This window comes from Salvelinus sp. IW2-2015, unplaced genomic scaffold, assembly GCF_002910315.2.
Source record: "Salvelinus sp. IW2-2015 unplaced genomic scaffold, ASM291031v2 Un_scaffold358, whole genome shotgun sequence".
NCBI lineage: Eukaryota > Metazoa > Chordata > Actinopteri > Salmoniformes > Salmonidae > Salvelinus > Salvelinus sp. IW2-2015.
This window is the reverse complement of record NW_019942548.1, coordinates 191,754-209,718: the sequence shown is the minus strand read 5'-3', so window position 1 is coordinate 209,718 and position 17,965 is coordinate 191,754. Positions and strand designations below refer to the sequence as shown.

The following is a 17,965-nucleotide window of genomic DNA, read 5'->3' as shown; positions in this document are numbered from 1 at the left end:
AGTAACCTAGAGAACAAGGTATGCACACTGTAATGAAACTAACCTTACGCAAACCTTGAAGAGAGAAAAGGTAAAAAAGGAACAGACAAAGAAATAATTATGATGAATTGACTTACAGATTTACATATAATGCACCAAGCAGTCAAAGTCTAGCCTCTGGGTAGAAAGTATGCAAAATGTGTTTGTTATGCACATTTTGATGAATCCGACCATAGCAGCCTCCAAGTTTTAAGAGAGGTGAAAAGCCAGACCCAGAGGAATACTAGCCTCTATCATATTCATGAGAAAATAGCTTCGGGGTCAGTGTGGGTTGTTGAACGAATTTTGTACATTTCTCGACATACTGTTAACATAAAAATCAAACTCTTCCACACCAATCAATTGTCATCATTCTGTGGCCCATTTAATAATAAATGGAACCACACCATGCGTCCTTGTGCTTTACAGAAATGTACCCATACTCTGCCTCGATTGCTTCAGCTGCAGAAAAAATGATGAACTGGAGTCCGTAATACGGAGACTATGGAGAGCTCGACTCTCCATCTTGACCGTGGAGTGCKCTCTGTGCATATTTCAGAAAAATCCGGATGAACTAAGTTTTTTTGTTTCCTTCATGCTCCACCCTGGACCAATGCTGGGCTGTTGCTCTCCTGCGGACTGAAAAGGAGTGAATCTTTGGTAGTTTTTGGGGTTTGGACAGTCCATGTCTGCAAACTCTTCCACTGGGGTTGGGCCGACGTCAGGTTGCTCCTCCTAGGAGAGAGGGGTCACCTCTGAAGGCCCACAAAGACCAGGGTCAGGGTGACCAAGAACTGCCATATATGGGGCGTGGTAGGASGAGACAGTGACCTTAGATCTGTAGGGATAGAGAAAGAAAGCTGGTGACTTAGATAATCTCGGGAGCATGATCCTTTTTCATTGAGCTAATGGGATGACGTGTGGGGAACGAGTACGATTCTATGTTTGATTTACKGAAGACTTTTCAACATATTGAATTGTTTTTAGTTGTTCTGAGGAGGACCATACTCTTGCTYCCTGGAGGAGACTCTGGCATGTACAGTGCCATGAAAAACTATTTGCCCCCTTTCTGATTATCTCTATTTTTGCATATTTTTGATACTGAATGTTATCAGATCTTCAACGAAAACCTAATATTAGATAAAGGGAACCTGAGTTTACAAATAACAAAACATTCATATTTTATTTATTTTAAAAAGTTATGCAACACTCAATTCCCCTGTGTGATAAAGTAATTGCCCTCTTACAATCAATAACTGGTTGTACCACCTTTAGCTGCAATGACTACAACCAAATGCTCCCTGTAGTTGATGATCAGTCTCTCACATCGCTGTGGAGGGATTTTGGCCAATTCTTCCATGCAGAACTGCTTTAACTCAGCAACATTATTGTGTTTTCAAGCATGAACTGCTCGTTTCAAGTCCTGCCACAACATCAATTGGGATTAGGTTTGGACTTTGACTAGGCCATTCCAAAACATAAAATGTGTTGCTTTTAAGCCATTTTCATTTAGACTTAATTGTGTGTTTTGGATCATTGTATTGCTGCATGACCCAGCTGCGCTTCAGCTCACAGACGGATAGTCTGACATTCTCCTGTAGAATTCTCTGATACAGAGCAGAATTCATGTTTCCTTCTATTAAGGCAAGGTGTCCAGGTCCTGAGGCATCCCCAAACCATCACACTATATGCAAAATATGCAAAAGTAGAGAAAATTAGAAAGGGGCAAATACATTTTCACAGCACTGTAGATGTGGTGTGATTTCTCCCAATGTAGTACCACAATACTTCAGAGGCAGCTCATCCACAAGTATGCTGTGTACTTATACAGTGGAAGTCGGAAGTTTACATACACCTTAGCTAAGTACAATTAAAGTCAGTTTTTCACAATTCCTGACATTTAATCCTAGTAAAAATTCCCTGTCTTAGGTCAGTTAGGATCACCACTTTATTTTAAGAATGTGAAATGTCCGAAAAATAGCAGAGAGAATGATTTATTTCCACTTTTATTTCTTTCATCACATTCCCAGTGGGTCAGAAGTTTACATACACTCAATTAGTATTTGGTAGCATTGCCTTTAAATTATTTAACTTGGGTCAAATGTTTTGAGTAGCCTCCCACAAGCTTCCCACAATAAGTTGGGTGAATTTTGGCCCATTCCTCCTAACAGAGCTGGTGTAACTGTGTCAGGTTTGTAGGCCTCCTTGCTCGCACACGCTTTTTCAGTTCTGCCCACAAATTGTCTATGGGATTGAGGTCAAGGCTTTGTGATGGCCACTCCAACACCTCGACTTTGTTGTCCTTGTCCATTTTTCCACAACGTTGGAAGTATGCTTGGGGTCATTGTCTATTTGGAAGACCCATTTGCGACCAAGCTTTAACTTCCTGACTGATGTCTTGAGATGTTGCTTCAATATATCCACATCATTTTCCAACCTCCCCATTTTTCCTCCAAACATAATGGTTATTATGGCCAAACCGTATTGTTTCATCAGACCAGAGGACATTTTTCCAAAAAGTACGATATTTGTTCCCATATGCAGTTGCAAACTGTAGTCTGGCTTTTTTATGGTGGTTTTGGAGCAGTGGCTTCTTCCTTGCTGAGTGGCCTTTCAGGTAATGTCGATATAGGACTCGTTTTACTGTGGATATAGACACTTTCGTACCTGTTTCCTCCAGCATCTTCACAAGGTCTTTTGCTGCTGTTCTGGGATTGATTTGCACTTTTTGCACCAAAGTACATTCATCTCTAGGAGACAGAACGCGTCTCCTTCCTGAGCGGTATGACGGCTGCGTGGTCCCATGGTGCTTCTACTTGCGTACTATTGTTTGTACAGATGAACGTGGTACCTTCAGGCGTTTGGAAATTGCTCCCAAGGATGAACCAGACTTGTGGAGGACTACAATTTTTTTTTCTGAGGTCTGGGTTGATTTCTTTTGATTTTCACCATGATGTCAAGCAAAGAGGCACTGAGTTTGAAGGTAGGCCTTGAAATACATCTACAGGTACACCTCCAATTGACTCAAATGTTGTCAATTAGCCTATCAGAAGCTTCTAAAGCCATGACATGATTTTCTGTTTAAAGGCACAGTCAACTTAGTGTATGTAAAATTCTGACCCACTGGAATTGTGATACAGTGAATTATAAGTGAAGTTTGTGGAGTGGTTGAAAAACAAGTTTTAATGACTCCAACCTAAGTGTATGCAAGCTTCCGACTTCAACTGTACATGAAGTATAAGACAATTCCTCAAACAGTTAAGAGGTTCTTTAAACATTACCATTTGTAAATTTTTTGGTAGTATTTTCACTGAACCTTGTTTATCAGCAAAGACACCCAGCCGACAGTCTCAAGTGTACAAGTGAGAAAGCATCTAATGCCTAATATTTCATGGAAGTTGCTGATATCTTCCATTTGGGAGGATACTTAACATGATTAAAAAAGCCATTACCAAGTAAAGTAATATAAGTAATGAGTAAAAGAAAATGTTCCATTGCATTAAACATCTATCTTTTTTAGGTCAATAAGACAGTAACATTTTCTGGCTTGCATAACATTTAAAAAGCAGCTGTTCGATCATTCCCTCTAAAATGTAATTTCACTGACGATACYTGAAACATCCATAAAGAAAAATGAAAAATACAGCGGCATAGCTATACTCTTGGAGAGCAAATGAGAGAGAGCTAACAATAGAGCTCTCTCAGTCCTTGAATTTTAGTTCCCAAGAGGAATGATATAAATGTATATGTTATTATAAGCCTTGCCTCTTCATGGTTGATTGGTTCTGGATGATGTATAGGTCCATGGTTGTCATGGATTCCCAGGTATAAACAAAAAAAAAGCACTTACTGTTGGGTGGAGGGTCTTTACATTCTCCTTCCTCAATGGTGACATCATCTATGGCGATATCGCCTTCTATACCCGGACCACGAATTCCTTCCAGAACCAACTACCAAAACGGGATAAGACAGACAAAAACAAAACTTGTTAACACCAACTGCTTAAATGTCTTACTACTACTAACTCAATGGCTCATTCTGTAAAACATAAGAGGGGAAGCACAGATGAAGGCAGTTTTGTACTTTGTACCTTAGGGCCACCATAGTTCTGCATTGGTGACCCACTGCTCCTCCCAAAGAGCTGTACCCACCTGGAAAGAGGCTATTGGGTGGATGTTGACTTTGGCTTGCTTCCATCGGTCCCCTTGGTTCCCGACCAAGTTCCACAGGGAACTGTCTGAGCCCGAGTGGCCCTTCTGCCGTAGGTACGCATTCAACGCCCCTAGAGGAGAAAACATAATGCACCGTATGGACAACATGGCAAGCTCAATCAAGCACAGCTGTAGTATTTTAAAGATTTCAAGTAGAATTGGAACCCAGGTGTGGTATCATCGATCATATACGGCCTCATCATGGCAGCACTTATCCTTATGTGTTGAGACTTTACTCATTATTAATGTATGACCTTATACTATTAACAAAACACATAGAAGCTCATTACTGCAAATACTAAATGTCTCAAGGGGTCTACACATTAACCTTCCCTTATTGAGTGTGGCTTTTACCGAGTGCAACGTATGAATTTGCGAACATAATTCACTTCTCAAGGGATGATCATGAGAGTTAAATCTTGTATGTTTTTTCCCCCCAGTGCAAACGATGAGATGCCAAAATGAGTGCTCAGAGGCCAAACTAGACGAGCCGTCAGCTACAATATGCCACATCCYTGTGAGGGGAGCCTTAAGTGGATCTCGCTGGATGATCAAAAAGCAACAACGACAGATTCCTGAAAATACCCACTACTTCAAATGAGAACTTAAAGTCTCTCCACCACTCACTCACTCCTTCTGCACCTAATAAAAAAAGACTGAATGCATGTTGCCGTTCTTTCTCTAACGGAAACCAATGAAAAAGAAAGACAGGTAAGAAGGACACGCCGTCAGCCATTTTTGACTCCGGCTGCWGGTTGCTGGTTCCTGTGGCTGAGCAAGCAGAGAAAGAGAGGGCCCATTGAGACCTGCGTGGATTAGGTTGACACGTCCTATTCAGAATCCCGACAGCTTTGCGGAGCAGAAAATTGAAGTTGCAGGCGCGTCTGGCAGGTCAGAGGACACACCCATCGCTCAGGTGCAACTGTCTGACACCGCAACAACAGGAGGGCATGAGCAGGGTGTGAGAAGGCAACCTTGGCGACAGAAGCAGGGGAGCCTGACTAGATTTTGATGGATGATAAGGTTATTAATATTCAAATGGAAGGTTTGTAAACACCCAGAAATAGTGAGTTTTTTTCTTGTGCTGTGTTTAACTTCCATTTCCACCAATCCCCGGGGGGCTTCACATATTCCAGTATGGAAGTGTTACTGAGTGGTTGTCGAATTAGAAAAGAAAGGTGGGAGTACAACTTGAGTGGTAAGCAAACACTTATCTAATCATCAGGGAGGCACCGAACAGGGAAATAGGGGATTTGATTGCAAGTGGATGCTAATGGAAAGCTCTCAGGTGTGTACTTAACAAATCAAACACACTCTATGCTAGATTTGCCTGATGAAATAGCTACAGTGCAGGATTTGCATTAATACTTGTAATTTACACTACATTACCAAAAGTATGTAGACACCTGCTCGTCGAACATCTCATTCCAAAATCATGGGCATAAATATGGAGGTGGTCCCTCTTTGCTGCTATAACAGCCTCCAATCGTCTGGGAAGGCTTTCCACTAGATGTTGGAGACTTGCTTCCATTCAGCCACAAGATAATTAGTGAGGTCGGGCACTGGTGTTGGGTGATTAGACCTGGCTCACAGTCGGCGTTCCAATTCATCCCAAAGGTGTTGATGGGGTTGAGGTCAGGGCTCTGTGCAGGCCAGTCAAGATCTTCCACACCGATCTCGACAAACCATTTCTGTATGGACCTCACTTTGTGTATGGGGGCATTGTCAAGCTGAAACAGGAAAGGGCCTTCCCCAAAATATTGCCACAAAGTTGGAAGCACAGAATCATCCAGAATGTTATTGTATGCTGTCGTGTTAAGATTTCCATTCATTGGAACTAAGGGGCCTATCACGAACCATGAAAAACAGCCCCAGACCATTATTCCTTCTCCACCAAACTTTACAGCTGGCACTATGCATTGGGGCAGGTAGCGTTCTCCTGGCATCCGCCAAACCCAGATTTGTCCGTCGGACTGCCAGGTGGTGTAGCGTGATTCATCACTCCAGAGAACGCATTTCCACTGCTCCAGAGTCCAATGGCGGTGAGCTTTATACCACTCCAGCTGATGCTTGGCATTGCGCATGGTGATCTTAGGCTTGTGTGCRGCTGCTCGGCCATGGAAACCCATTTAATGAAACTCCCGATGAACAGTTCTTGTGCTGAAGTTGCTTCCAGAGGCAGTTTGGAACTCTGTAGTGAGTTTTGCTACACACTTCAGCACTCGGTGGCCCCATTCTGTGAGCTTGTGTGGCCTACCACTTCGCGGCTGAGCTGTTGCTGCTCCTAGACTTTTCCACTTCACAATAACAGCACTTACAGTTGACCGGGGCAGCTCTAGCAGGGCAGAAATTTGATGAACTGACTTGTTGGAAAGATGGCATCCTATGACGGTGCCACGTTTATAGTCACTGAGCTCTTCAGTAAGTCCATTTTACTACCAATGGTGGGCTATGGAGATCGCATGAATGTGTGCTCGATTTTATACACCCGCAGCAACGGGTGTGGCTGAAATAGCCAAATCCACTAATTTGAAGGGGTGTTCACATATTTTTGTATAGTGTACATTTAATTCCTAATAGCACTAAGGCAGGGTTCCCCAACTGGCATTTGGCACGTGGCACTAATTTCCGCGACGCATATAAGGCCCTCCCCCGCCCCCCTTTCGGAAAAGCTGCCGGACCCATTGTTGATTGCCTACAAACAGAACTCAAACAACAAGCTCCGCGCTCAGGTCTGTTCAACGCTGGTCGACAATCTGAATCCACGCTTCAAGACTGCTTCGATCACGCGGATTGGATATGCCGCATCGCGTCCAACAACAATATTGACGAATATGCGATTCGGTGAGCGAGTTCATTAGGAAGTGCTTGACGATGTCGTCCCACAGCAACGATAAAAACATTCCAAACCAGAAACCGTGGATTGACGGCAGCATTCGCGTGAAACTGAAAGCGCGACCCACTGCTTAACCAGGGCAAGGTGACCGGAAGCATGACCGAATACAAACAGTGTAGCTATTCCTCCGCAAGGCAATCAAACAGGCTAAAGTCCCAGTACAGAGACAAAATCGAGTCGCAATTCAACAGCTCAGACACAAGAGGTATGTGGCAGGGTCTACAGTCAATCACGGATTACAAAAAGAAAACCAAGCCCGTCGCGGACCAGGATGTCTTGCTCCAGACAGGCTAAACAACTTTTTTGCCCGCTTTGAGGACAATACAGTGCCACTGACACGGCCCCTACCACCCTGCGGGCTCTCCTTCACTGCAGCCGAGGTGAGTAAAACATAAACGTGTTAACCCTCGCAAGGCTGCAGGCCCAGACGGCATTCCCAGCCGCGTCCTCAGAGCATGCGCAGACAGCTGGCTGGTGTGTTTAGGACATATTCAATCAATCCTTATCCCAGTCTGCTGTTCCCACATGCTTCAAGAGGGCCACCATTGTTCCTGTTCCAAGAAAGCTAAGGATAACTGAGCTAAACGACTACCGCCCCGTAGCACTCACTTCCGTCATCATGAAGTGCTTTGAGAGACTAGTCAAGGACCATATCACCTCCACCCTACCGGACACCCTAGACCCACTCCAATTTGCTTACCGACCCAATAGGTCCACAGACGACAATCGCAACCACCCTGCACACTGCCCTAACCCATCTGGACAAGAGGAATACCCATGTGAGAATGCTGTTCATCGATTACAGTCAGCATTTTAACACCATAGTACCCTCCAACTCGTCATCAAGCTCGAGACCCTGGGTCTTGACCCCGCCCTGTGCAACTGGGTCTGGACTTCTTGACGGGCCGCCCCCAGGTGGTGAGGGTAGGTAACAACATCTCCACCCCGCTGATCCTCAACACTGGGGCCCCACAAGGGTTTTCTGAGCCTCTGCTCTCCCTGTTCACCCACGACTGCGTGGCCATGCACGCTTCCAACTCAATCATCAAGTTTGCGGATGACACTCAGGGGTAGGCTTGATCATACCAACGACGAAGACGGCACCAGGGAGGAGGTGAGGGCCCTCGAGTGTGGTGTCAGGAAAATAACCTCACACTCAACGTCAAACAAACAAAGAGATGATTGTGACTTCAGGAAACAGCAGAGGGAGCACCCCCTATCCACATCGACGGGTCAGTAGTGGAGAAGGTGGAAGTTTTAAGTTCCTCGGTGTACACATCACGCACAACTGAATTGGTCACCACACAGACAGCGTGTGAAGAAGGCGCAGCAGCGCCTCTTCAACTCAGGAGGCTGAAGAAATTCGGCTTGTCACCAAAAGCACTCACAAACTTCTACAGAGGCACAATCGAGGCATCCTGTCGGGCTGTATCCCGCCTGGTACGGCAACTGCTCCGCACAACCGTAAGGCTCTCCAGAGGGTAGTGAGGTCTGCAGAACGCATCACCAAGGGGCAAACTACCTGCCCTCCAGGACACCTACACACACCGATGTCACAGGAAGGCCATAAAGATCATCAAGGACAACAACCACCCAAGCCACTGCCTGTTCACCCGCGATCATCCAGAAGGCGAGGTCAGTACAGGTGCATCAAGCAGGGACCGAGAGACTGAAAAACAGCTTCTATCTCAAGGCCATCAGACTGTTAAACAGCCACCACTAACATTTAGTGGCCGCTGCCAACATACTGACTCAACTCCATGCACTTTAATAATGGGAATTGATGGAAATTATGTAAAAATGTACACTAGCTACTAACAATGCCACTTAAAATATTTTACATACCCTACATTACTCATCTCATTATGTATATGTATATACTGTACTCTATACATCTACTGCATCTTGCCATCTTTATGTAATACATGTACCACTAGCCACTTTAAACTATGCATTTATGTTTACATACCTACAGTACTCACTCATATGTATATACCGTACTCTATACCATCTACTGCATCTGCCATGCCGTTCTGTACCACCACTCATTCATATATCTTTAGGTACATATTTCTTTATCCCTTTACACTTGTGTGTGTGTGTAAGGTAGTAGTTGTGGAATTGTTAGGTAGATTACTTGTTGGTTATTACTGCATTGTCGGAACTAGAAGCACAAGCATTTCGCTACACCGCATAAACATCTGCAACCATGTGTATGTGACAAATAAAATTTGATTTGATTTGATTTGATTTGATTTGGGTGAATTTATGTAAATGGTAGTGTATTCCCACACATAATAGAGAGACATATGTGATCAACATACAAATGTAAGTAAGGTTAAAATGAAATGTTTGGGTCAATTTGCAGTCACAAATGATTTTAATGCAGTTGGTTGGAATCCAACATAGGTTGGAGTCATTAAAACTCGTTTTTTCAACCACTCCACACATTTCTTGTTAACACACTAAGTTTGGGCAAGTCGGTTAGACACCTACTTTGTGCATGACACAAGTCATTTTTCCGACAATTGGTTTACAGACAGATTATTCACTTATAATTCACTGTACCAATTCCAGTGCGTCAGAAAAGTACATACAAAGCAAGTTGAGGTGCCTTTAACCAGCTTGGAAAATTCCAGAAAATTATGTCAGGCGGTTTGCTTCTGATTAGGCTAATTGACAACAGAGTCAATTGGAGGTGTACCTGTGGATGTATTTAAAGGCCTACCTTCAAACCTCAGTGCCTCTTTGCTTGACATCATGGAAATCAAAAGAATTCAGCAAGACCTCAGAAAAAAAATGTAGGCCTCCACAAGTCTGGTAATCGTGGGAGCAATTTCAAACGCCTGAAGGTACCACGTTCATCTGTACCAAATATTAGTACGCAAGTATAAACACCATGGGACCCACGCAGCGGCTCAGGAAGGAGACGCGTTCTGTCTCCTAGAGATGAACGTACTTTGGTGCAAAAAGTGAAAATCAATCCAGAACAACAGCAAAAGACCTTGTGAGATGCTGGAGGTAACAACAGGTACAAACGTATCTATATCCACAGTAAATACGAGTCCTATACCACAACCGAAAGACCGCTCAGCAAGGAGAAGCCACTGCTCCAAAACTCATAAAAAAGCCAGACTAACGGTTTGCAACTGCACATGGGACAAAGATCGTACTTTTGATAAATGCCTCTGCGATGAAAACAAAAATAGAACTGTTTGGCCATAACGACCATTGTTATGTTTGGAGGATAAAGGGGGATGCTTGCAAGCCGAAGAACACCATCCCAACCGTGAAGCACGAGGGTGGCAGCATCATGTTGTGGGGGTGCTTTGCTGCAGAAGGGACTGGTGCACTTCACAAAATAGATGGCATCACGAGGGAGGAAAATTATGTAGATATATTGAAGCAACATCTCAAGACATCAGTCAGGAAGTTAAAGCTTTGTCGCAAATGGGTCTTCCAAATGGACAATGACCCCAAGCATACTCCAAAGCTGTGGCAAAATGGCTAAAGGACAACAAAGTCAAGGTATTGGAGTGGCCATCACAAAGAACTGACCTCAATCCTATAGAACATTAGTGGGCAGAACTGAAAAAGCGTGTGCGAGCAAGGAGGCCTACAAACCTGATTGAGTTACACCAGCTCTGTCAGGAGGAATGGGCCAAAATTCACCCAACTTATTGTGTGAAGCTTGTGGAAGGCTACCCCAAATTTGACCCCAAATGAAACAATTTAAAGGCAATGCTACCAAATACTAATTGAGTGTGTGTAAACTTCTGACCCACTGGGAATGTGATGAAAGCAATAAAAGCTGAAATAAATCATTCTCTCTACTATTATTCTGACATTTCACATTCTTAAAATAAAGTGGTGATCCTAACGGACCTAAGWCAGGGMCTTTTTAATAGGATTAAATGTCAGGAATTGTGAAAAGCTGAGTTGTATGTAAACTTCCGACTTCAACTGTATATTCCGGCCCCCATCTGCTCAAGAAAAAAAAATAAAAAATCACCCCCGGCTGAATATAGTTGATGATCCCTTCACTAGGGGCACCTTACCTATGTGTTTCCCATACATATGGTAGTAGAAGCCAAAGCAGTAGGTGGGAGTGGCGGTCACAGTCCCATAAGGGCTTTTGGGGGCAACGTTGAACGTGGGGGTCAACAGTCGAGCCTTTTCTCCCTCCAGGCGAGGTCGAGACGTCTCAATGTACATGTAGAAACCTGTATGTTGGAGAAACAACAATCGATGTCCATGTAGAAACCCGTGTGATGGCAAAACAACGCTGATTAAACATTACACCATACTTTTTGAGAGACCGTTAGAATTCTAAACCAAACGGCAGAGTTCATCTCTCTACCTATAATAACTGCTACAAAACCGTAGCTAAGGCACGTGCCGTTAGCAGTCCATAAACTGTTGTGGTATCGGGAGAGTTTTCTGAACACTGCACTGCAATTTTCTGACAATGGAGATGAAAAGTTGAAATTGTGCACAGTGCAATCCATAAAACTGGCTTGCTCTGTGGATACCGATCAGATAAAAATAGTTTCATCTTCTTAGAGCAAGTTATGTTGGGAATTCAAAAAGCAGATCTTTTTTTATTTCATGTGATTAGTGATTCATTTACATCTGTCCCTGATTTTAAAGTCAACCTTGTTATGTGAACTTAACTCTCATTTTAATATGGTGAAACTATTGTTTAATTATTWTTTTTTATATATAAAAAGAAATATTGAACATCTAATAGTCAAATCATAGTAAAAGCAGCTGGTTCATAGCCATTTTCTGGTCTTTTGTTGTGGAAAACTGAGTGGGACGGGCATAGCACGTAGATAGACAGGCTAGAAATGTTTTAACAGTAAAAACATTTTTGTGAAGCTTGCATTCAATTGCCACTCCCTGTTGCACACAACAAGCTTCCATTCCCCCTGTCACAATGGAATTTATGACTGATTTAAGAAGAAATCGTCAACCCTGATATGGTCAACCCTGTTACTTTTTTTGGCACTTAATAGGCACTTTGTAATTTGGAATGGGAAAACGAGTTTTTTTACGAAGTTGAAAGTGTTCTTTATGACAATGTTAAAATAAGGTGAAATGACCAAGTTACACTTCACAAAAGGCACTGAATTGGTGGAATGACACCAATTCTGAATTGGTGGAATTGGTAACATGTAGAGCAGTGGTCACCGACCTTTTCTGAGTCAATATCACTTTCGCAGTCAAAAAGCAAGCTGAGATCTACCGCTCAGATTTTTTGACTTAGAAAATGTAACATTAACACAATTAAAAACAGTTCTGTAGGAATTACATTTTTGCAGTAGGCCTATAACATTATCACAGCATATTGGCTATATGCCTGCCAATATTGTTCTTCTCAGACCGTATAATATTTTAAAACTATAGCTTTTATAACAAAATAGACCAGTTGGTGTAGCACTTGCGAGGCACAGCTGAGCATAAATTGAAATAATYTGCTTTTTATTTTACTGGACTGATGGTCATGGTGCTTTCAAGACAACTCGGAACTAAAAAAACTAGGTGAAATCATGACGTAAGTGATCTTCAGGTCGGAAAGTCGGTGCTCTAGAAAGGTACCCGAGTTTCCGACTTGGAATTCCGAGTTGGATGACCGTTCACTCGATTTAGCCACAGAGCTCCCGGTCCGCCGGGTAGGTGGAGTTTGTCTTTTCAGACAAATTAAATGGTAACACTTTTCCTACCTGGTGCACAGGGCTCCTGAATCAAGTGCACCTACCGCCAACAGTGCAACACTGTTGGCGAACATAGTTCCTATAAAAACACCAAGCCATCATTGGCTTTTCTACAGAAATGTTTGGTGATCGACTAAGAATGCCTTGATCGACCGGTTGGTGACCACTGATGTAGAGAATACTAAGTACATTTCAAACATTGTTTCAAATATGGATTCCATTCAACAATGCACCTGCATAAATGTCCTTGAAATGTTTTCCACATTAATGCACTTGTATACTTGCATGGCTAAAGCGGCAGACTGAGGCTGACTCCAGAGTCTGGGGAAGTTCTTTGATGTTGTCGGCATGACACGTCGATAATGAAGGGGGCTGTGCTTTTACAGTGGATGGCTCTCCTCCGTGTCTCTCTTACTCACCAAACACCCACACACTCAGCCACGAGTACCGCTCCCCTTGCTTTACAACTGATGAGTGTGATAACCAATCAGCGCGATCACTCAAAACTAAGCAAAAACGTATTTTAACGTGGTGGGACTCAATGAGAGTTAAAAGCTTGATTGTGCCACATGGTCTGGTGTCAGCCAGTCCATTTGTATACATCGTCCCTTAGAAATGTCAAACAACAATTACAGATCAGCAACGCGATTTTTGCAATAACTAATCGACTTCCTGATATGTCATCCCATCATTGTCCACTACATGAGAGCAGAACAGAATGGAGAAATGAGTTGAAAGATATAGAGCCCAGTGTTGTGTATTCTTGGGTATGAGTGTGCATGTGTGTGTGTATATATTTGTGTGTGTGCTAACCTTGCTTGGAGCCCGCTCGGTCACTGCTGGGCCCGGTGTTGGGCGTGTACTTGGTGTCTCTGGTGGCGGCGCTGTGTCGGGTCCAGTCAAAGTCATCCGTCTTGTCTTGGGTGAACATACACACGGCCTCATCTTCAAAGCTGCACTGGAACTCTCCTGGTGGGGAAGACACACAGAGAATACATTTAGATGCTACTGCACAGGTCAGGAAAAATAGATGTTATGCATTTTCAAACACRTTACTACAGATTACAAAAGGGGCTTAAAATGCTTTATGAAGAATGTATTAAGAGGTAATAATGTTGGACATTAAGGACCTGTGTATTGCGATTGATGATTAACATGAATAAACTGTGTATTACATATTAAAACTCTTCACTTCTTTGTGTTTATCTATGGCCTGTGTTAACTAAAACATTATGGTTGGCTTGGCTTATTAAATATTTCGATCAAAATGCCTAAGGTAGTCATAGCATTCATAGGAGTGATACTTACTCAAGTGAGGGTTGACTGGTGCTGAAAGAAAAAACAAGAGACTTAAATCATTTAGGTGTTCAAACTTCTGAAAAACTTAATTTCTACTCTCTTTAAAAGTGTTGTGTGGAAATATAAAAATGAAGAACTACTTTGTTTGTCCCCGCAGTCTAATTTGCGGCGAAGTACAAGGGAGTAGTGAGGTGCCATCATTCCCTCTTATCATCTGGAGAGAGAGAGGGCTTATATACTGCAGAGGTATAATGGAAGAGAGGAAGCACAATGCTCAAGTGAACTATACAGACCTGCATCTTTCTTAATTTAATTCACCACCCTCCCTATCTGCGCTCGCCAGGAACAGCGGCTGAGTCCTTCCCCAATYCCAATGAGGGCAGAACTGCATGCTGGGCAGAGGTTTCGCAACAATGTGCCGTGGAGATAGTTGACCTGAAATTGATCCCAATTTCAACCAATCAACTCCCAGAACCTAATCTGTAGAGAAAGCATTCTTCAAGCACAGTAGGAGTTTGGGAGATGTATTCAGGCTGTAAACTTTCATGGTGAGCCGTCTGCACTAGAGTAAACAGTGTGTCCATTTGGTGGTGTAACAGATCAGTGCGGCCCAAGAGAAGTACAGCCAGAGGCCCATTGAATAGACTAATGATGAATTATTAGATATTTATCTTACCTTTATTTAACTAGGTAAGTCAGTTAAGAATAAATTCTTATTTACAATGACGGCCTAGGAACAGTGGGTTAACTGCTTTGTTCAGGGGCAGAACGACAGATTTGTACCTTATCAGCTCGGGGATTCGATCTTGCAACCTTTCGGTTACAAGTCCAACGCTCTAACCACTAGGCTAGCTGCCTGATATGACCAGAACGCAAAAACAATGACACATTCGAAAAACAAAAACAACAGCAGATGTTCAAGGGAAGAAGCTGCTATTATTAAAATGAAGTCTGTACAAAATAAATTGCATAGAAATTATCCCATTGTAAAGAGAACCGCCAATTGATTTATTTCGTATTGAGGACTAAAACATGAAAATGCATGCGCCGGCATCAAATGATTGTCATTTGGGCAACTGTATAATATGGAGGTGTGGGTGGGTGGTTTTGTGGCAAATCGCATCAGATTTTCATTATTTGCCCGTTTTTTTTACATAGTTTTCCCCTTTCAGAGCTGCAATATTGAAGCCAATTATGCATCGGGAAGGTTCACTTCCCCCACTACTAAACCACCCAGCTGTTTCCAAATTGAGTGAGGAGGAGGTTGCCTTGGTGGAGAGGAGCAGATGCTGCTAGTTTGGAAACATGCTCTCCATTAGCACTGACTCTAATTGATAGGCTCTGTGCACTCGGTTCAGCAAGACAGCAATTAGGACTACAGAGGCAGGAGGGGTGTAGGGAGGAAATAGGCTGGGAGGCGACGGTGGAAAACGCACATTTTATCAACATCGTTAAATACACATTCAAATTGGTGCATCTCTCTTTCGCTCGTCGTGTAGGATAGACTACATATCTGGAAGACTAAGGTAGTCGCACGAACACGTTTTCGTAAGCGTACATAAAAATACATGTTTTTGTACATTCTGCTTCTCTCTTGTAGGCGTCACTTCATGAGACCATCTGAATATCCTTGTTTTATTCATCAAACAGCTGCTGTACAATATTTACGGTGTGAGCAAGAAGTAAACACGATTCTTGAGGCTAAAGTTGCTCAGAGAAAAACACATACTGTAACTCTAACACCAACACTTGTGGTTACGAAAGATGATCCAGTGTATTACACTGAAGTGGCTGCCCTGGCATGTCCTCGGGCCTTGAATGCTGTTATCCAGAGGACACAATTGTACGGCAGTGCCACTGCACGTTGGAATCGAAAGGTGCAATGCTAGTATGCTACTGTACATTTATGGGACGCCAGAATCAGATCTCCATACATTTCTGAGCAATTACCTCCAGTCATACATGAGCATTATCTACAGTCATCTAACAACACTAAACGCACACCGCTGTACTACAGTATATTTCTGTGAGAAATAATGCTCAACTAGCCAGGTCCCAGACCTGCTTGTGTTGTCTTGCCAAGTCTTATGAACACAAACAGATCTGGCACCAGGATAATGCTCATCATCTTCTTACAGAATCCAAGGTCAATTCATTTTAGGCTTACTACACAAGCACTGTTACAAGGCCCTTATCTTAATACCTGCACTTAGCCTAGCTAAATGCTTCCTCAGAGCAATAACAACCTGGGGCATTGTCTTACGTCAGATCTGTCTTGTAGAGCGTGGAACAACATTTGGGGATTCCAGAGCATCTGCCATTCAAAAATGAAAACATAGTTCCTATTTTTTGATATCACTGCGCTCTTGTATGACTATCTATGAAATAGGCAGAATAGATAGCAAAATTACATGACAGTGATTTAATACTTTCCAATTCAATTGGCAAGAAAATATAAACAAAGTTGTGTCTAGGCCCTGTTAAAATTATCTGCAACCACTAACATTTGGGTCAGTTGAGCGCAGCAGCATATGAGCTGACGGGAGGCTACTGACTCGTGGCAGAACAGGCTGCGCTAGCGGCTTTATTGTGATAAAATAATGTCGCTAAAGTAGCTTTCTAGCTAGCTTATGGAGGAAGCGTTTGGTGTTCAGCATTGAATGTGTACAGGTTAGCTTCCTATTCATATGAAGTGACTAGCTACGAATTACTTTAGCAAGCTAATGGACACATTTAAGCTAGTTGTCATGCACATGGTCAAACTCCAGAAATACTGGCAGAATAGAAGCTCTATCTGGGCTCCCGAGTGGCACAGCGGTCTAAGGCACTCCATCTCAGTGCTTGAGGCGTCACTACAGACACCCTGGTTTATATTCCAGGCTGTATCACAACCGGCCGTGATTTGGAGTCCCATAGGACGGCGCACAATTGGCCCAGCGTCGTCCGGGTTTGGCCGGTGTAGGCCATCATTRTAAATAAGAATTTGTTCTTAACTGACTTGCCTACTTAAATAAAGGTTACATAAAAAAGAAAATCTGATATAAGACAATGAATCTGAACAGTGCAATAATTTATTGCTGTATTCCCTATATAGGCTACTTGCAATAATCTCCCTGTCTAGCTTGCTTTCAAAGGCCACCTTCACCAAGCAATGTTTCTGATCTATGATTACAGCAACTTAAGCTCTGCCCGGTGATATACAACGGTATCTAACGTTTTCTAATGATGTACAGCAGTAGCCTATCTGATGCTAAACCAACTAATGGTTTTGTCATCAAGCTCAGTATCATTTCTTAGTTTAAGAGCCTGTGTACAGTGTCAAGGAATAAACAAAAGGCAGGAAAGTTTGGGAACAAGTTTGAAGGTGCCCTTTGGAGGAGCTCATTGATATTTCCTCATGCAATTAAAATGCAGTTACTAATGTATAATATAATAACAAGTTAATACAATGTTGTTAGAAGGGTAATTACAGTGTAAAGTCTTGCTACACAGGTATAATGTGTAACCAAAAGTTATTCAAAGCACTCCTCAGATTTTAAACTGTAGTGATTAAAACAGTCCAGGTTCTGGTTTACAAAATTAACAAATATGCAAAAAGAGGTCATTTGATGTTAGTGTGCTTTGTGTAATCTTGATGCAACTCATGCAGAGGGAGACTAAACGTTTCAGGTCAGATACATTTGGAGGAATCATCTGTTGATTGTCAGATAATCTGCAAATCATTGAAGTACTATGTTGTATCACTGGAGAAAACCAACGAAAATAAATCTCAATATTTCAGGTCACGGTATCATCTTATGTGAACAATCATGTGTCAGAATGTT

At 42.7% G+C, this 17,965-nt stretch overlaps 1 protein-coding gene across 1 annotated transcript in view; it reads right to left on the bottom strand.

Moving 5' to 3' along the window:
* Window positions 1-255: 255 nt before the first annotated feature.
* The window catches only part of LOC112068302 (MAM domain-containing glycosylphosphatidylinositol anchor protein 2), a 171,513-nt gene continuing 153,803 nt past the window's right edge, over window positions 256-17,965 (bottom strand). Inside the window, exons 9-14 of the mRNA XM_024135406.2 lie at window positions 14,151-14,171; window positions 13,656-13,811; window positions 11,184-11,348; window positions 4,170-4,300; window positions 3,869-3,968; window positions 256-856 (exon numbers count right to left, since the gene is read on the bottom strand). Of these exons, the coding sequence (XP_023991174.2) occupies window positions 768-856; window positions 3,869-3,968; window positions 4,170-4,300; window positions 11,184-11,348; window positions 13,656-13,811; window positions 14,151-14,171 (662 nt within the window). The 3' untranslated portion in view covers window positions 256-767. The remainder of the gene's footprint in view (window positions 857-3,868; window positions 3,969-4,169; window positions 4,301-11,183; window positions 11,349-13,655; window positions 13,812-14,150; window positions 14,172-17,965) is intronic.